The sequence below is a fragment of the Leuciscus leuciscus genome, assembly GCF_965113295.1.
Source record: "Leuciscus leuciscus genome assembly, chromosome: 22".
NCBI lineage: Eukaryota > Metazoa > Chordata > Actinopteri > Cypriniformes > Leuciscidae > Leuciscus > Leuciscus leuciscus.
In genome coordinates, this window is record NC_138746.1 from 3,903,633 (window position 1) to 3,921,320 (window position 17,688).

General features: G+C 35.3%; 3 protein-coding genes across 4 annotated transcripts in view; 1 reads left to right on the top strand and 2 right to left on the bottom strand.

The window, feature by feature from the left end:
• Positions 1 to 687: 687 nt before the first annotated feature.
• fbxo5 (F-box protein 5) lies at positions 688 to 5,233 on the bottom strand. The gene is made up of 5 exons (XM_082153596.1): positions 5,070 to 5,233; positions 3,301 to 3,962; positions 3,117 to 3,207; positions 2,464 to 2,640; positions 688 to 1,250 (listed from the first exon to the last, which is right to left on the bottom strand). The coding sequence occupies exons 2-5, from the start codon at positions 3,936 to 3,938 to the stop codon at positions 999 to 1,001; spliced, it is 1,158 nt and encodes a 385-aa protein (XP_082009722.1). The 5' UTR covers positions 3,939 to 3,962; positions 5,070 to 5,233; the 3' UTR covers positions 688 to 998.
• A 182-nt stretch (positions 5,234 to 5,415) lies between these two features.
• On the bottom strand, positions 5,416 to 10,894 carry mtrf1l (mitochondrial translational release factor 1-like). Its single transcript, XM_082153429.1, has 7 exons — positions 10,350 to 10,894; positions 10,197 to 10,276; positions 9,165 to 9,348; positions 8,866 to 9,029; positions 8,439 to 8,556; positions 7,057 to 7,193; positions 5,416 to 6,698 (listed from the first exon to the last, which is right to left on the bottom strand). Exons 1-7 carry the CDS (start codon positions 10,759 to 10,761, stop codon positions 6,489 to 6,491), a joined length of 1,305 nt encoding a protein of 434 aa, XP_082009555.1. The 5' UTR covers positions 10,762 to 10,894; the 3' UTR covers positions 5,416 to 6,488.
• A 6,157-nt stretch (positions 10,895 to 17,051) lies between these two features.
• The window catches only part of slc29a1a (solute carrier family 29 member 1a), a 39,094-nt gene continuing 38,457 nt past the window's right edge, over positions 17,052 to 17,688 (top strand). Inside the window, exon 1 of one of the 2 annotated variants that reach the window (XM_082153423.1) lies at positions 17,052 to 17,198. The gene's annotated coding sequence lies outside the window, so the exon portion shown is untranslated. The remainder of the gene's footprint in view (positions 17,199 to 17,688) is intronic. The other variant, XM_082153422.1, reaches the window with a different exon arrangement.

A 17,688-nucleotide genomic window follows, 5' to 3' on the forward strand; every position in this document is an offset into this window, starting at 1 on the left:
TTTCTGCAGGTATCTTCAAATTAAATGTAATGCTTTTTAATGCCTTTTTAATGGCATTTAAAATAATAATAAAAAAAAGTGTATGCCATACATGACCTATGACTAACCATGGAAATTATATATACATAAATGTTTTTAAAAAATAGACAGGTCCCAAATTCTGAATTGAAACCATTCAGTTTGACACTGATGCAACTATATTGCAAAATTGCAATTACCAAACTGGTTCCGCATGTTTATCACATGAACGTACATATTGTGAGACAGTTTTGAAGAATCAATTTATTTGAATATAGCCTTCATATTTTAATTTATCTAAATTTTTAATGCCTGTAGGATTAAAATGTAATGCTTTTTAATGCCATTTAAGGCCTTAATTTTCACAAAATTCATTTAATGCCCCTCAGAAACCCTAGTATGACTATTTCCAATACCCAGGGTTTGCTCGATTTGAAGCGGTGCTGCACAGACATCAGAGTACAGCGAGCGCAGATACAGTTATACAAACTCCTATAAAGTTAGCATGCACAAAGTCATGTGACAAATGAAGCACACTGCAAAAGTATGCAATAAGCAAATCTCTTGCTTCTAATAGCCAATAAGGAATCTCAATAGTCAAGCATCAAGCAATTCAACTCCTAAAAACAAAAGAGCTCATTTATATTGCCAGTCAATAAAGCACCAACATTTAAAAATATACAGGCTTTATTTAACCATTTAAATATGTACATTTTCTGTGACAATAATGGTTCATTTCATCATAAAACACTCATAATTTTTTATAAAATCTTATAAAACAACATTTACAAAACAGAAGAGGCTGTTTAACCTCCTTGTTGAATATTTTTGGCAAGGGACGATTGTAGGTATTCCTCTTTGTGCACAATTCACTTCACATTTTAGGAAGATAAAACATTTTTAAAAGTCTTTCAAAACAGTTAAGAACCCAAAGGCATTTTGTTTTTTAAAAGTTCTTGTAACATTTTCCCTTGTGGTGCTCAGAGGCGACGGACGTTTCTCTTGCTTCGAGCGGAGCCGGCGACCAGTGTCTTCTGGGAAGGGGTGAAGGCTCGGACTGATTTTCGGCACGGGTCAGAGTTGTGGAACGCCGAATGGCACAGTGTGCAAAACTCAAAAGCGCAGCTGATGCGCGTGCACACGGCCTGCTGCATCTCGGAGTCGAAGCGTGCCGGAGAGCCACAGAGAACACACGATCGCAGAGACTCGTGCTGCTTGAGGGATCTGGCCGCCTGGAAGAAGAAAACCACATTCACGTCAGCTGCCAAACACACAACTAAACTCATGTGTGCATCAGAAGAGAGACAAATCAACCTTTACTCATTTCCTAGGTTCTCAGAAGCTAAAGTCATATTTGGGTAAACCTCTATAGTGGTGAACTGAAACTACAAATAATTTGGATTCCAATAGTAAAAGAAAAAAAAACATGTTCTATGACTTTTAATAGGTTTACACGACACGGAAAAACCAAAACATATGTATTTTGGCCGTTCATTTACAGAACAGCGTTTTGAGGGGGGCCTGAAAACAAACATTTGAAAACTGGTTTCAAGGTTCAAGTTTTTGAAACCAATACCATTAGTCTGTAAATAAAAAAAGAAGTGAAAACTGTGACATCATGTGCAGGTGTATTACTAGTCTTAGGGCCAGATTTACTAAACAGGGCAAATTAGAGAGAGCGCAATTCCAAAAAAGCACTAGTGATGTACTGACGACACGCAAATTAAAGAACAGACGCAGCCGGATCATTTCCAAAATGACCAACACAATCTACCAGTTAGCGTTTGGCTTAAGGCGTGCTTTTTGGGGGCGGTAAATAATGGCGCAAACCTTAGTAAATCACCTTGGGTGATTCATTTAAATACTCTTCTCCAATACATTTTGCATCTGAAAGGGAAACTCCAACGGCCGCAAAAACCCTGTCCACGCCTTTTCAGCGCCAATTTATCAGTGCATGTCTTTAGGAAAGCCTGAGTTCAACACAAAAAGAGGGTTTGCACTGGCGCAAGCGGTTAGTAAATTAGCGATTGGTGCTTCTTTACAAAGTCACATCGCCAACTTCTCGCCTGTCAGCAGAATACAACGCTTTTAATCATTTCATGAATCAATGTGAACGGGATTTTGACAACGTTGTCGTCTGCATGTGAAAAACGTTTGTTTTAGTACATCATTGCCGTGAAAATGTACCATAAGAGGAAAAATTTGAGTTAGTATGTCGGTCAGAAGAGAGAAAGTCAAATTCATCCCTCCCTCAGCCAATCACGCAATAGTATTGATATGTTCTGACGTTTCATTCCAAAGTAAACAAAGTTTCATAGTATTATAAAAGCAGACTTTAAAAAAGAAAAAAGCAAGCTAGATTTACGATGTTTACTGTGAAAACACATCACAGTGTGTGAAAAGGATCCATAATTTAGTGTTATAGGGGGATTTTTTTTTTTTTACCTCTTGAAACTGTTGGAAGCGACTTGATTTGGAGGAGTTTTGCGCTCCACCCGTCTGGCACTGCGACTTCTTAACAGCCTTGTGAACGGGCGTCGAGGCGACGGCCTGCATGCAGGAGAACACCACCCTGCTCAAGGTGAAGTCTCGTGATAATGATCCCATGGGGTGGCCCGAGTCCTGGAATCAAACAAACAAACAATTAGAACTGAAAGATAGCAAAACAACAATTATGAAGGCTCTAATCATGTTCAAACCACAAATATTCACACGTTAAGTGAAACTGCCGTTTGTCAAAACTTCTAAAACTTGAAATTTAGTTTAAGTATTCAGGGATTTGTGTGTGTGTGTGTGTGTATACAAGATTGAAACTAAACTCTTGTTGTGACTCTAGTAAAAGAAAACCCTAACATTCAAATCAAAGCATTATCGTGGAAAGAAAAAAAGCTTTTTTTTGTAACTGATGGCTTTTCCTTTGAGCTATCTTGAGGTAGTTATTTGACAAACTTAATTCTGTTTGGCGCCTGAATTAACCAATTCAAGTTTATTCAATTTAGCTTAAACTAAACCATTACAACGTGAACTTTGCGTTATATAAAAGCAAATAAAACAGCACATGGGTGAATCGGTCCAGTCGTCATCTGAATGCCTCTTACCCGTTGTGTTCTTTCTGCTTTTTTGCAGCGCTGAAGGGCCACATGATCCTGGGAAATGATTTTCCGCCACGTCCGGCTCACTTTTTTACAGCTGCAACAGGCCAAACAGACAGTCAGTCAATCAGATCCACATCAGTGTCGGATCAAGCCACAGGAAAAGTAACGAAACTAAACAGGACTTTACCTTATTAAGTCGCAATCTCCCAGCAGACCCAAGACCCTGGTGAGAATGTGCCTCATGTCTTTCTTCAACAGGTCACAAAGGATGTCCACAAACTGCAGTCCCATCTTCCCACCGATCACATTATGCAGCCCGAAATTCTCAGCAACCTTATCGACGACGGTCCAGTCGAAACTTCTGCTCTTTTTATAGCTTTTGGCCAGTTCTCTGCACGCCTCCTCCTGGAAATTCAGCACGGGCAGACAGAGCGCAGAATGACACTCAGCGTCCAAGGATTGAGAGGACACATTTTCCACTTTACTCCTCTCCAATGAGTCCACACCAACCACGTCCCCGTGATCCAACCGGCTGTTTTGGAGGGAAAGGTAGCCACTGTCCTCAGTTAGGCCACCACCGCTGATAATCACCTCGTCGTCGGACGCCACCTCCAGAGAATGACGCTTATTCTGGTAGTTTTCTTTATTGTGCGGGCCTTTGCTTCTGGCCTCCATTGGGGTGGAGATGATGGCCTTCACCGGTGAGCTCGGGGGGGATGTTTTCCGTGGAGAAACGGAGTGGCGCTTCATCTCACCGAGGTCTGACTTACCTTTCTCCATGTGGCATAAAACAGTACAATCGTCACTGTTGCTTGGACACTTCATACTGAGGCCGATTCAGACCGCAAACTAGAGGAAATGAGAAATAAGACACGTTAAAGTATGTTGGACAAATTGTTATGTCTTTACTAACCCAATCATGTGAACATTTTATAAATCCACATTAGCCAAACTACTAGTTTGAGGGGGAATTCCCCCTCTTATTGTCCAATATAAAGTTCTAAACACTTCTGACCACTCTAACACTGTTAAATCAAGATACATTTATTTGAGATGCTAAACGACATATTAAGGTATGAAGCCTTTTATCCTACTTTTCGCTAAAAACAAGAAAGAAAAACTGACAATGGGGTACAAAAAATTTAAATAATTTTAAAAAAACGTATTTTTCCATTTGAATTAAGTTCTCATTTTTTACCCCAATGGCAGATTGGACTTGTCTTCGGCAAAAACTAACTTCATTTAAAAAAAAAATATTCCCAGAAAACATGACTTAGTATCACATTAACACTTACTTAAGAAGCTTAGATACACAAATACCTAATATGGAAGTCATTGTTTTACAATGTAGGCCTATATTGGAACTGCATTAACTAATTGCAGATTATCTTGATGTGTTATATGTCCAATACTTTTATATAAAGAGTTACATAAACTCATATAGAAACACAAAGTCCCTCCTTTTTTGGGGCTCAAATGGAAGCACATTAGCCTGTGCTCTCACGTCTTAAACATTACAGCCTTAATATTAAAACACACTGATAATGCATGTTAAAATAACGTTATATCATTCTGGTTGCCTGATATTTAATGTGTTCAGATGTTATACAGTGGATGCGTTTATTTGTACTTTTAATTTTGCGCGCCTAAGTGCATGCATCCCTGACGTGGCTCCTCATGATGCACACTACCGAGGCCACATACTAGCTTTAGGACAACTAACAATCGATGTTCTTACGCGAAAATGCTTATAAGGTTTCTTTGAATGGCTCCTATAATACAAATAGATAAATAGCATTTTACAAAAATATAATTCTAAACTTAAATCTGAGACCATCACATTGAGGGACCGCAAAAATGGCCGGACAACTAGCAACAATTTGTTGAAAATCCTGTTTAAAGGCTTATATTTTCACGAAACTACAAAAATATAACATTAAAGTAGTCGTCGCTTACCTCTAAAAGATAAAATCACGTTTGTATAGTCCTCATATGTCGTTACAAACACGTCCTGGTCGCTATTGCAGTGGTAGTACAAGCATTTAAGCGGCAACACAATGGTTAGTGACTAGTGAGCTGCAGGAAAAAGCGCCACTTGCAAATGCATTTGAAATTTGGCGAAAAAACCTTTTAGCCAATCAGAGCGCAGTGGAATACCTTTAAATGACCCGCAGCCAATGAAAGCCATTGGCGGAAGACTGAAGTGATGTCATGACGCAGATAGATCCTAAACGTCAACATGCATAAAGAGCGCCACCCAATCAAAGGCTCGCCTGAGGAAAAATGCGCTTTTTTAAAAAGTAAATCAATAAAGTGGACTTTAAAAATGTTTATTTTATTTTATTGGTTTAACAGAGATTATACCGGGCAAACGTTTCGAAACATTAAGGTTTTTTAATGTTTTTTAAAAGTAGTCTCTTAATCTCACCAAGGCTGCAAAAATACAGGAAAAACAGTAATATTGTGAAATATGATTATAATTTAAATGAACTGGTTTCTGTGATCAAGGCTGAATTTTCAGTATCATTGCTCCAGCCTTAAATGTCACATTAATGATCCTTCAGAAATCATTCTAATATGCTGATTTGCTGCTCAAGAAACATTTATGATTATTATTCATGTTAAACACAGTTGTGCTGCTTAGTATTTTTGTGGAAACTGATTTTTTTTTTAAAGGATTCTTTGATGGATAGAAAGTTCAAAAGAACAGCATTTATTAAAAATAGACCTTTTTTGTAATATTTATTAATTTCATAAATTTCTTTAGTCTTTTTTAAATCATTTTAATGTGCCTTGGCTAAATAAAAGTACTAACTTCTTTTTCTTTTTAAATCTTACTTACCCCAATCTTTTAAATGGCAGTGTATTATGATTCCAAAAAAGAAAAAAGAAATGTGATAGTATAAATTATCTTAGAATGATTTCTGAAAGATCATGTGACACTGAAGACTGGAGTAATGAAGCTGAAAATTCAGCTTTGATCACAGGAATAAATTGAATTTTAAACTATATTACAACAACTTTAAATAAAAGCTGTGATTTAAAATCCTGTGGAAATGTATGTTACAGTATACTCAGCTCCACATATTATTTTATGTGCTAGAAATGGCTCTTTGTGAGTTAAATCTCTACAAAATGATTTTTAGAAATCTTAAACAACTGTAAAAGTCAAACTGGCTGTAATTAGTCACCTCACCAAAGCATTTCACAGCGCTGTGTGAACTTCAAGAGAAAGCACAGAGTGTGTGTGAAGCTCCTCAGAGTGATGGTGAGATATACTGCGCTCTTTTCCTTAGACCAGACGACTCTGCTCACAATTCAATCTGACACCCATGAAGCCAAACTTTTACACATTATCTTTATTGCCACAAATAACTACTGATTCTGATCACTGTCCTCGAGAACGTCCATGAGGGATTCCTGTTCAGAAAACTGTTGCAAAAACACAATCATCTCCTCTAGCATTTCCTCTCCTTGTAAAAATCCACGCACGTCATGAATGGTTTTTCCAATCCTGTGATCAGTGATCCGGTCCTGTGAGAAGTTATACGTCCTGATTTTCTCTGATCTGCCTTTGGTGCCAATCTGTAATAAGAGAAGAACAAATGTAGTTTACATAAATCAACTAAACCAATCATATCTGATATTAGATAGTCACTTATACATCAACATTGACAGTTCTACAGTAGCCTTATTCTGTGCATTAATAAAGTTAAATTCAATATGAATTGATGTTTGCAACTGTTAATGCAATGTACTTCCAGGTAAAACAGGATATTTAGAGAAACTAAATGTAGGCCGGGAATTTATTGGATCATGAAATGTGTGAGTTGCATGCCAGAATACCAAATTGATGTGGCTAAAACAGCAAGATTATGAAGATTTTTTTTCTTCTTCTTTTGAATAACATGCACTGATGAATGACTGTCATGCTTTCATGTACCTGGAGTTTGCGAGCCTGGTATCTCTTGCTGGTCTCTTCCTCCAGCCGGGCGCTGTAGAGTTTGGCTCGCAGGAGTGTCATCGCCGTCTCTTTGTTCTTGATCTGGGAGCGCTCCTGCTGACACTCAGACACTGTGCCTGAAATTAGGACAAATTATGAATAAGTTGTGAAAGTATTACAGTCTAAACGAACTGTTAAAATGCTATTTATTCCTGTGATGCAAAGCTGAATTTTCAGCATCATTACTCCAGTCTTCAGTGTCACACGATGCTTAGTATTTTTGTGGAAACCGTATGATATTTATTATGTTTTTTATGACATTTATTATTATCATCTGACACTGAAGACTGGAGTAATGATGCTGAAAATTCAGCTTTGATCACAGGAATAAATTACATTTTAAAATACATTAAAATATATATTTTTTTCACAAATATTTCACAATATTACTGTTAATATACACACAACAGTAAATATATAATAACAACATATTTATGGTGTAGGTTTGATTTTGACATTGGTGGGGACATAAAAGCACTTTTGACTGCAATTTCATGTCATCTAAAGCCTTGATTTATAGATATGGTAGTCAACCCACTCATAACTCATAACATAATTTTGACTATGTAAACCAACAACATTACAATTTAGCTTTTCGTACTTTATGATAGAATATTTAAACAAGCATACATTCATAACAGCAAAAAACATTATTTAGGGATTGAGATTAAGGTTTTTAGTCTGTATTGACTTAAATTATGCATGTAATATTATAAGATAAAGGTAATGATGGCAAGGAGACTTTTACTTGACTCTGTCGATAATGAAATCGTCAACATCTCTCATAATCAGTAAATATTGCACAATGTATATAGAGCACTCTCTGCGAATTACACAGTTTTTTTGTTTCTTGATGACACTGTGCATCACTTTATTTTAATATCACGAAATGAACTTAACCAATGATTTTGAAAGAAAACACGACTGAGAGTGCACTGTTGCTGTAGAAACACACAACTTCTACATGCATCTCATTAACTGCACGCTCTTATTTTAGTGTTGTTCTTAACTTTGTGGAAATTTGAGCTTTGTTCGTTCAGTTTAACAACATTAAGTTAAAGAGGGTAAACTTTACCATTCACCTGAACTGTGCACATACTTACTAAATATATAAGTCCCTAAAATAAAACAGTTTTCAAGCGTATTTACTTTGACTTCTCAAATGTGGCCAATATTACAACAACAGTGGTTACATAAAAATGTTTTTTTAATTGTTTGATCAAACTTATTGCTAGGGACAATTCAGTAGTGGCTGGATATTGGTCGGGACATATCCCTAGCGTCCCTACTAAATTCCACACCCTAATCTCCATCTTGCTGACCTGTGGGTAGATGGACGATCCTCACAGCGCTGTCGGTGGTGTTGACGTGCTGTCCTCCTGCTCCACTGGCTCTCTTCGTCTCTATCCTCAGATCTTTGGGGTTGATGGTAAATGAGATCTGTGAGGGAAAAGAGAAAGTCAACAATGCAATAAGATGAATAACCACTTATAGCTGAGTACTGCTCAAAGAACAAGGCTTTCTCATGAAATACAGATTCTATTTTTTAAATAATAACACCTAATTTACACATGCACTTACTTCGTGGATGTGGACGAAGTAACACATCTGATGTGTAATCAGATGTTAATTTATTTTGTAACGTTACAGACTTTTATTTTGAAAAAAGAAAAATCACCCGGAAAAAGAAGCTTCGTACAACTGATTTACACATCTGAATTGCCATTAGAGCTGACGTTTTGTGTGTACCTCAGTGGGTTGAGGAAGTATGGCCACGGTCATCGTGCTGGTGTGTATGCGACCTTTACTTTCTGTTTTCGGGACCCTTTGGACACGATGGACACCAGCTTCAAACTTTAACTTTTTATAGCTGAGTGGACCACTGATACTGGCTGCTGCATGTCTGATGCCCCCTAAACAAGCCAAAAACACCACTGGACATGAGCGTTCAGGGCACATGATAACAAACACACAATCACTGACACAAATTATTAAGAGTTTATAGAGTCTTTGCCTATGACAGGATAGAAGTAGACGAATGTGTTAACCTAGTTCACTAGACATGACCTCCAGGATTCCAAAGTCCCAGCCATGGAAAGCAGCGAAAGAATGATACATATCGAAGATCTCTGCGGTGAAGAGCATAGCTTCTTGACCTCCGACCCCCATAGTGACCTCTAGGACCAGGTCACTCATGTCTGAGTCCTCTTCTGGGATCAGCAGAGATAAAATCTGGAACACAGAACATTAAGTATTGAGTGTCTGTTTACATTATGTTTAAACTTGTTGTTTTCACAGCATTTTTACTTGGTTTGACTTACAAATTTTTTTTACTACTTTTTGTACTGCCCTTTAAAATAATAATTAAATAAGAGTAACAAATAAATAAATAAATAATCATTATCGAGTCATGCTATTAATGTTATTTATATTGTATATTCACTGGTTATATTATAACTGGATGTTATTCATTTATTTATTTTTAAATAATACAGTGAATGTATCCAGTAAATGAATTAATTTGAAACCAATATATATATGTATATATGTATATAATAAATTGTATATATTTATATATTAATGGATACATTAACTGTATTGTTTAAAAATGCATAAATTATTAACTTGTACATTTACTTGTATGATTATTTATATTACACACACATATATATATATATATATATATATATATATATATATATATATATATATATACTGTCTATACATATACATACAGTATATAATATTTTCAATTAAATATTAAATAAGTTATATATATTAATTTCAAGTTCATGTACATTTACTGATAATTTATAATAATATTGTAATAATAACATCATAAAGCAGGGTTAATCTTTTTACTATATATATATATTGTAGTTTATTTTTAATTTTTATAAACCATAAAACTTGGATATGTGAGACCCATAAGGTGTGTAAGTGTTTACATGTCCTCCATCTCATTCCTTGGTAAACTTTAAAAAAGATCTGTGACTGTGCAAAGACTGTATGACAATCAATAAGGGTAATTTATTTAATAAAGGAGACTGACATGTTAATGAGAGGATTTCACACCTCACCTTTTGTTTGAGATCTTGAATGGCTGCCAGACAGGTTTCCTTCTCAGACTCTGCAAGCTCATGTAATTCTGGGTCATTGTCTGAAATGAGATGCAGATGCAAATGAAATGGCACTCTAGAAAGCTTTTCAATTTAAGTTTCACAGTTCACTACCTTTCAGCAAGTCCTGTGTTTCCTCCAACTCCTTCTGTTTTTCCTCCAATTCCTTGATTTTTTGTACCAAAGGCCCTAGTGCAGAGAGATTAGTCCTTTTCATTTTTATATCATCATCATCCAGTGGTTGGTTTTCAGTACTGATGGAGTCCAACCATGTGTTATACTCCATTTCTTTCTTCCTCAGATAGGCATGTAAAGACTTCTTGTTGAAGATCTCATCCACAGACAGTATCTTAGTGACCAGCACAGACTGGGATGTATGAAAGGCTCTTTGAGTGTGTGGTATTGTGCTGTTAACAGTCCTGTGAATGGCTGGACATCTGCATACTGCTCTTCTAATGAAGCCTGCACTCCTGAACAGTGTCACATTCAGCAGCTGAAGACTCTTACTAAAGCAAACGACTGCCATCTCCACTCAAGTGCCGTATTTAAAGGAGGATAAAAGCATTTACCATTCAAATAGTTTTACAAACACAACTTTATAGCAGCCTTCAGTTGACATCTATGAACCACAACATTCACATGTACTGTACGAAGCTTCTTTTTCCGGGTGATTTTTCTTTTTTCAAAATAAAAGTCCGTAACATTACAAACATACTGGAAATAAAGATTCAAGACGTTCTGACATTTATGTATTCAAAAACATTTAGTAACATTATGTAAAAAATAAATGTACACCCATTTTAAAATAAAATTCATCACGATAGTTCGTCAGCACGAAACATCTGTGTTTATTGGAATCTTGAGCACATTACTATTTAAAAATGTTTTATTTATTTATTTAAATCATTTTAAATACTATTATATATAAGAAACACGTCTATATAGTTTTAATAAAATATATTTTTAAGGCTTTTTATTTAGGCAGCATTGCCAGCGTTGTTTATTTTAGGTAAACATGACATTACATTTAATTTATATTATTTTTACATTAACGCGTTTTGTATAAGCAATATATTGATATAATGTTTTAAAATCAAGACGATCTACTATTTATAAAATAATATAATAAAATAAGATAATTATTATTAATAATTTATTAGATGATGCAGAAATACTACAATAAATTCCAAATCATGTAAAAAAACAGTACCACATTAAACCAGAAGATGGTAGTATTGCCAGGACACACACACACACACACACACACACACACACACACACACACACACACACACACACACACACACACACACACTGTAAAAATAAAATCGTAAAAAAACGGTCAATGACTGTCAGCTGCGGCTGCCAAACAAAAACCGTAAAAATAAAGTCAAATATCGTAATTTAAATGAAGTGCAAAAAACTTTTACAGAAATTTTCCTTCAATGTTTTACAGAAAAACACTGTTATTTTACAGCTATTTCCTGAATTATTACGATCAAACACCTTCATTGTAAAAAAAATCCCATAAAATAACAGTCAAATGACTGTCAGCAACGGCTGCCATACAAAAACCGTAAAATTAATGTAAAATATCCTAATTTAAATAAGTGCAAAATACTTTTACAGAAATCTTCATTAACCTTTTTTAACAGAAACACACAGTTAAAACACAGTTATTTCACATTTATTTTCTGATTTTTTTACTGAAAAACACGCAGTTAATTATATGCATGATTTGTTGTGACTATACGTCACTGCATCAGCAACTACACAGTTACTGTCAGTTAAATAAAGCAAATTGCAGCATAACATCTGCGTTTCTCTGCTCATTCTGGACTGAAGCACAGGCTCTACTCTTCAACACAATGGTGACACATGAAACACACCATACAGAAACACTTTAAACCCCAACAGAACATTACACACTACCAGATCTCTCATCTTCACTTATTACAATCCAGACTTTATTTCTTTCATACTAACATTATTGAGAATTAACAGAGGTTTAGAAGTTGAAGTTTTATTGAAAAGAATAAAGTTTGATGTCACCATGAACAGTGTTTGCTATAGTTGGGGTCTTGAACTTTTAGTGTTTAACTTTAATGTTTCTCTGGCTTCATTAACTGTGTGTCTCTGATGCATATTTGCAATTGTAGCAGTCCAAGAGAAACTCAGATCAGATGATGTTGGTCACGTTTTAGTAATAATAGTCATTATGCAGTGTCCTGCTTTATTAATACCACTTGAAAGTGAAAAAACTGACTAAGTCGTTAAATATTCGTTGATCATTTTGCATGACAAACCTGCAGTGCTGTGATACTCAGATTTTATGAAATCATTATACAGAAAATGTTTTGACAGGATCATATCATATAGACATCAAGAATCAGCGTATGAATCACAACAATGGTGACAATGAAAAAATAATCTGAATTACTATAAAGTCACAAAAAGGCTTTGTTGGTTGTCACCATTGTTGAGATTCATATGTTGATTCTTGATGTCTCTATACTACTAAAAAAATGAACAAGCTCAAAACTTTTTCTGTACAATATATATCTTTTTTTTTAAATTTCAGATTGTTATAATACTGATGCCACAATATTTCAAGGGTTATGTGAAAAATTATGACATTAATAGACTTTGTATAAAGCTAAATTCCATATACATATTATGTGAGCTAATACAGGGGTTTTCAAACTGGGGGGCCGCGGCCCCCTGGGGGGCCGCCAGGGGGCGCCAGGGGGGCCGCAGCAAGTTGGAAAAAAAAAGCGGAAAAAAAAGTTAAAAAACGTCACACAAAAAAAAGTGTTAATATGAGTATTGTTATGAAATAACATTATAATAAATTTGTTGCATAGCCTATCTGAACATTATACTTTTAATGCTAATCTTTTAGAGATGAACTGATTGATCGGCTGGTGACCAGAATTGGCAGATTTTCGGGCGATTTTCAGTCTGACATATGCCGATTCAAATGCACTTGGGCGCCGCATGATTAACATTGCATAACATCAGCATCACACGTGCACACAGAACGCACATGTAGGAAACCTTGTGAATTACGGCCGTTTCAGACCGCGAGCGGCGCAAATTTTTTTTCGGCGTGCATGTTCAGTGAGTGCATTCACACCGCGAGCAGGAGCAGCGCGTGAGCGTCAGGCAGGAGCGTCGCGTGCCGTGAGCAGTAGTGAAGCGGAGGGTTTCGGCGCCGAGTCTATTTTTGCTGCACTGCTCACGCTCAATTAAAGCGAAAGCACACTTTTGATGGACAAAATAAATATGATTTCACACAAAAAGTACCAAAAATGCACATAATTTGCATGTAGGCTATAGTGTGTTTTAACAAGAACTGGAGTAGGCTATGTCAGAAAAGAAAATGAAGACTCAAAAATATTTATAGAAAATGTACCCATTTAAACTTGTTTTTATTAATCAGTTTGGGTAAAAGTGGTGTTTTATAAAAAAAATATATTTATAGAAAATAAATATTTGTGTGTGCTGTAAAGTGGTTAGAAAAAATGAAATCAGAATCGGCTAAAATCTGTATCGGCAGGTCAAACTCAATGAAAAATCGGAATCGTTGAAAATTGTAATCGGTTCATCTCTATAATCTTTCTGATTGGCTGGTATCAAACACCATCACATAATCTGATGTTCACCTTGTTTTATTTATTTATTTCTACATTTGCCGCAGTATTGTCGATGGGTTCAATAACACATCTTGCAAAAGGGGGGCCTTGGCCAGAACCTAGTAGTATTTGGGGGGGCCTTGTCATGGAAAAGTTTGGGAACCCCTGAGCTAATATATTCAGAGATTTGACTGACACATCAGTGAAATTTATTTTAAAGTTTTTTACACTTTATTTAAATTAGCATATTATACTTTAATTTTATGGTTTTTGTTTGGCAGCCGCAGCTGCCAGTCATTTGACCCTTTTTTTACAATTTTTTTACAATGAAGGTATTTGATCGTGATTATTCAGGAAATACCTGTAAAATAACAGTGTTTTTCAGTTTATTTAATTTAGGATGTTTTACAGTTTTTTGGGGAGCTGACAGTCATTTGACCATTTTATCATTTAACTGTTTTGTTTCTGTTAAATTACAGATTATATTTGTAATTTTACATACATTTTTATGTAATTTAAGAAAAGAGAAAAAAATACTGTATAAAAAATGTGAATTACTGTAATTTGTCATTAATGTCACAATACCTAAAATAACAGCTGAATTTTTATTTTACAGATATTATTTGTAATTTTACAGTGTTTTGAGTACAATTTAAAATTAAAGAAAATGATCGTCAAAAAATCACAGTTATTTTCTGTAAAATTAGGATTTTTTTTTTTTTACAGTGCACACACACACACACACACACACACACACACACACACACACACACACACACACACACACACACACACACACACACACACACACACACACACACACACACACACACACACACACACACAATACTTTATTTATAATAAAGAGCACACTATAATACATTTCAGTACAAAATCAAGACAAAATTTAGAGGAACCAACGACAGTATAACCAATAACCAATAGATGGCAGTATTAGCAAAGTTACTTAACTAATCAAGTTTTATTTAACTTTTAATTTGCATAATTGTGTTGTTTTACGTTTTGTTTCTGTTTAGTTGATGTTTAGTTTAGTCTATGTTACTATGTTACATACATGTATAATGCATAATAGGCTATATATATATAGTCAGACAATATATAATGACTGATATAATTTTTTATTAGACCACAATATTCACTCAAGTGATTCCTTCTTTCACAAATTCAGTTTGAACATATACACACATTTGCCATTTATTGCAGAGACTTTCAACTTTTTACACAGATATATATTTCCAAACATTTTTACAACATTTTGCACCTCATTAAACGGGTCTAAATTGATGCTTTACCCGAAGAAATTCTACAACAACAGTCCAACACAAATTCCAGAGCTGTTTAGATATGTCAAGCTAGTACATGTGGCTGCAAATGTTGTCTCTAATATTAATGTTCTGTTAGATCTAATCTTTGCATTCTTTAAAAGTGTTATGTGAACATGGACTAATGAAACAGAGCCATGTGGATTGTGTAATTCTCACTGGAGGCAGAGATTTGACATTATGTGGCCCAGAGAAAGAGAAAAGGGTTATAAAAAGTTTAATCCTCTGCAAAGTCATGCTGATTATAGAGGAATTACATGGATTTGATCGACGTAAATGGGTCATTCATCAAACTTCACAGATCAAAGATTGAGTGTGCAGGGGGACAATGAATATATGTCATTTCTAACCACAATTTCACATCCTAATCAATACTTCCTTTTGATGGTGCATATTAAATTCAAGAGCTCTTTGTTATAGTCATGACTCCAATCTGTCTGCAAAGGACAAATATCCTTGTGTGCCCCTGAATAGGAGAAGTGAACAAACACACTCTGTGAGCAGCTGGAAACCCCTGCCGATGAAGTTTGTCTTCATGTTAAGAAGATTACTAACGGACAATAACAATATCCATATAGACAAGCACTCCAGTGGCTATTGTCTTCGGCTACATTGTTCTCTGTTAGATTCATAGTTCCTTTGTGTATGCACATAACACACACCCTCAAACGTTGGACATCTGAGACCCCAAAGCTGCAATTAAGATTTATAAGTGACGAGAAACACATTTTAATTGTGTTTCAAAAAAGTTTCTCAAGAACTCTCTAATTTATACAGAATATAGCCTAATAATTATGTTATAGAGCATCCACACTATTTAGGCTAGAATAACACGCATGATATTTATAAATATCAGTATAACCCAGCTAGCAATGAGTAAGAAGGTTTGCTAACGTTCTCATTAAGTTATGAAAACCTTATTTCTGAATTTTCCTGAATGTTCATAAGTTTTTGTTTTGGCCATTAAAGGGATATTTCACCCATATATTAAAATTCTGCCATCATTTACTCACCCTCATGTTGTTCCAAACCTGTATGAGTTTCTTTCTTCTGTTGAACACAAAAGAAGACATTTTGAAGAAATATAAAAAGTTGATGGTAGCCATTGATTCCATAGTATTTCTTTTCCTATATGGAAGTCAATAGGGTCATCCAGAAACTCATCCAGGTTTGGAACAACATGAGGGTGAGTAAATTACTTCACATAAATGATGACAGAATGTTCATTTTTGGGTGAACTGTCCCTTTAAGGGAACACTTTATTCTATAATTTTGGGAATGTTACATTTGGAACATTATGTTACATAAGTAGTAGGTAGTAACATTTAAAAAGAAAAAAGAAAAGAAACATAGAGGGACGTCCAAATAAAACGTTTCAGGAAAACGTTTAATGAACAAAGTATAAATAATGTTTTTCTGCCAACATTTTAAGAACATTTCTAAAAACCAGAACCAACATTACTGAATGAACGTATAACTTTCTGAACCTTGTCAGAAAGTTCTGAGAATGTAAGCTGGAAAGGCATTTTTATTTTGCATAGCAAAGCCAGTTTAATGAGCTCAGATTGAAAGACTGAATTATTTCACAATCACAGCACACTTGTTAATTTATATAAATTTAATGAAAAAAAAAAAATATATATATATCCATGTTATTTTTTCATCCACTCTCATAGATTGTTACAACCTCCTGCACTGTTGCGTTGTAATTCTTTACTTGTCTAAAATGTATCAGTTGTAATGACGTGTTTCTGACGATTTTTAATCCAAACGGATAATGATGTAAAAGCATGCAGCGCTTAACCAGGCTGAAATCCACTGACAGAGCCATTGATTCAGAGAGGAATTTGGAGCAACTTCACACTGCGTATCGACGCAGTCATCACATTCAGAGCTGTGACAGCAATCCGACATTCACACAGAACACATTCTGCAAACTTCGCGCAATGACATGCAGGGCGTTTCAGGAAACCGCGAAGAACCATGTAAGTAATAACACTTGCAGCACTGTAGAGAACGCCTGTCAATGACAGTATAATCCAGCTGTGCACGCGCTCAGGAACACTGTCTGCGTCACGATATGGACTGTTTGAAGACGAACACTGTCCAACTTGGATTTCTGCATACTGTATATATACAGTACTAAACATTTTTGTACATTTGAAATATTTTTTTTTGTACAATAATGCGTTAAATTAAAATAATAATACATTTAAATACGTTTATACCAATTATAATAAATACAATTAAGAAAAGACTAACGATAGGTAGTAGCAGTTGTGCTTTGTCAGATTTTGAATAAATTAAGCGACCGAATAAGAACACTTGTTGTCAGTTGAATGTGGGCGGATTTGTACGCAGAACACATGCTGATTCAGGTCAGACCTCCACAGGCGATCCCGTGAGAGAAATCCCCAAAATATCTGGCTGGCAGATTATCATGAATGTGTTGTTAAGATTAAGAAGCTTCATTCG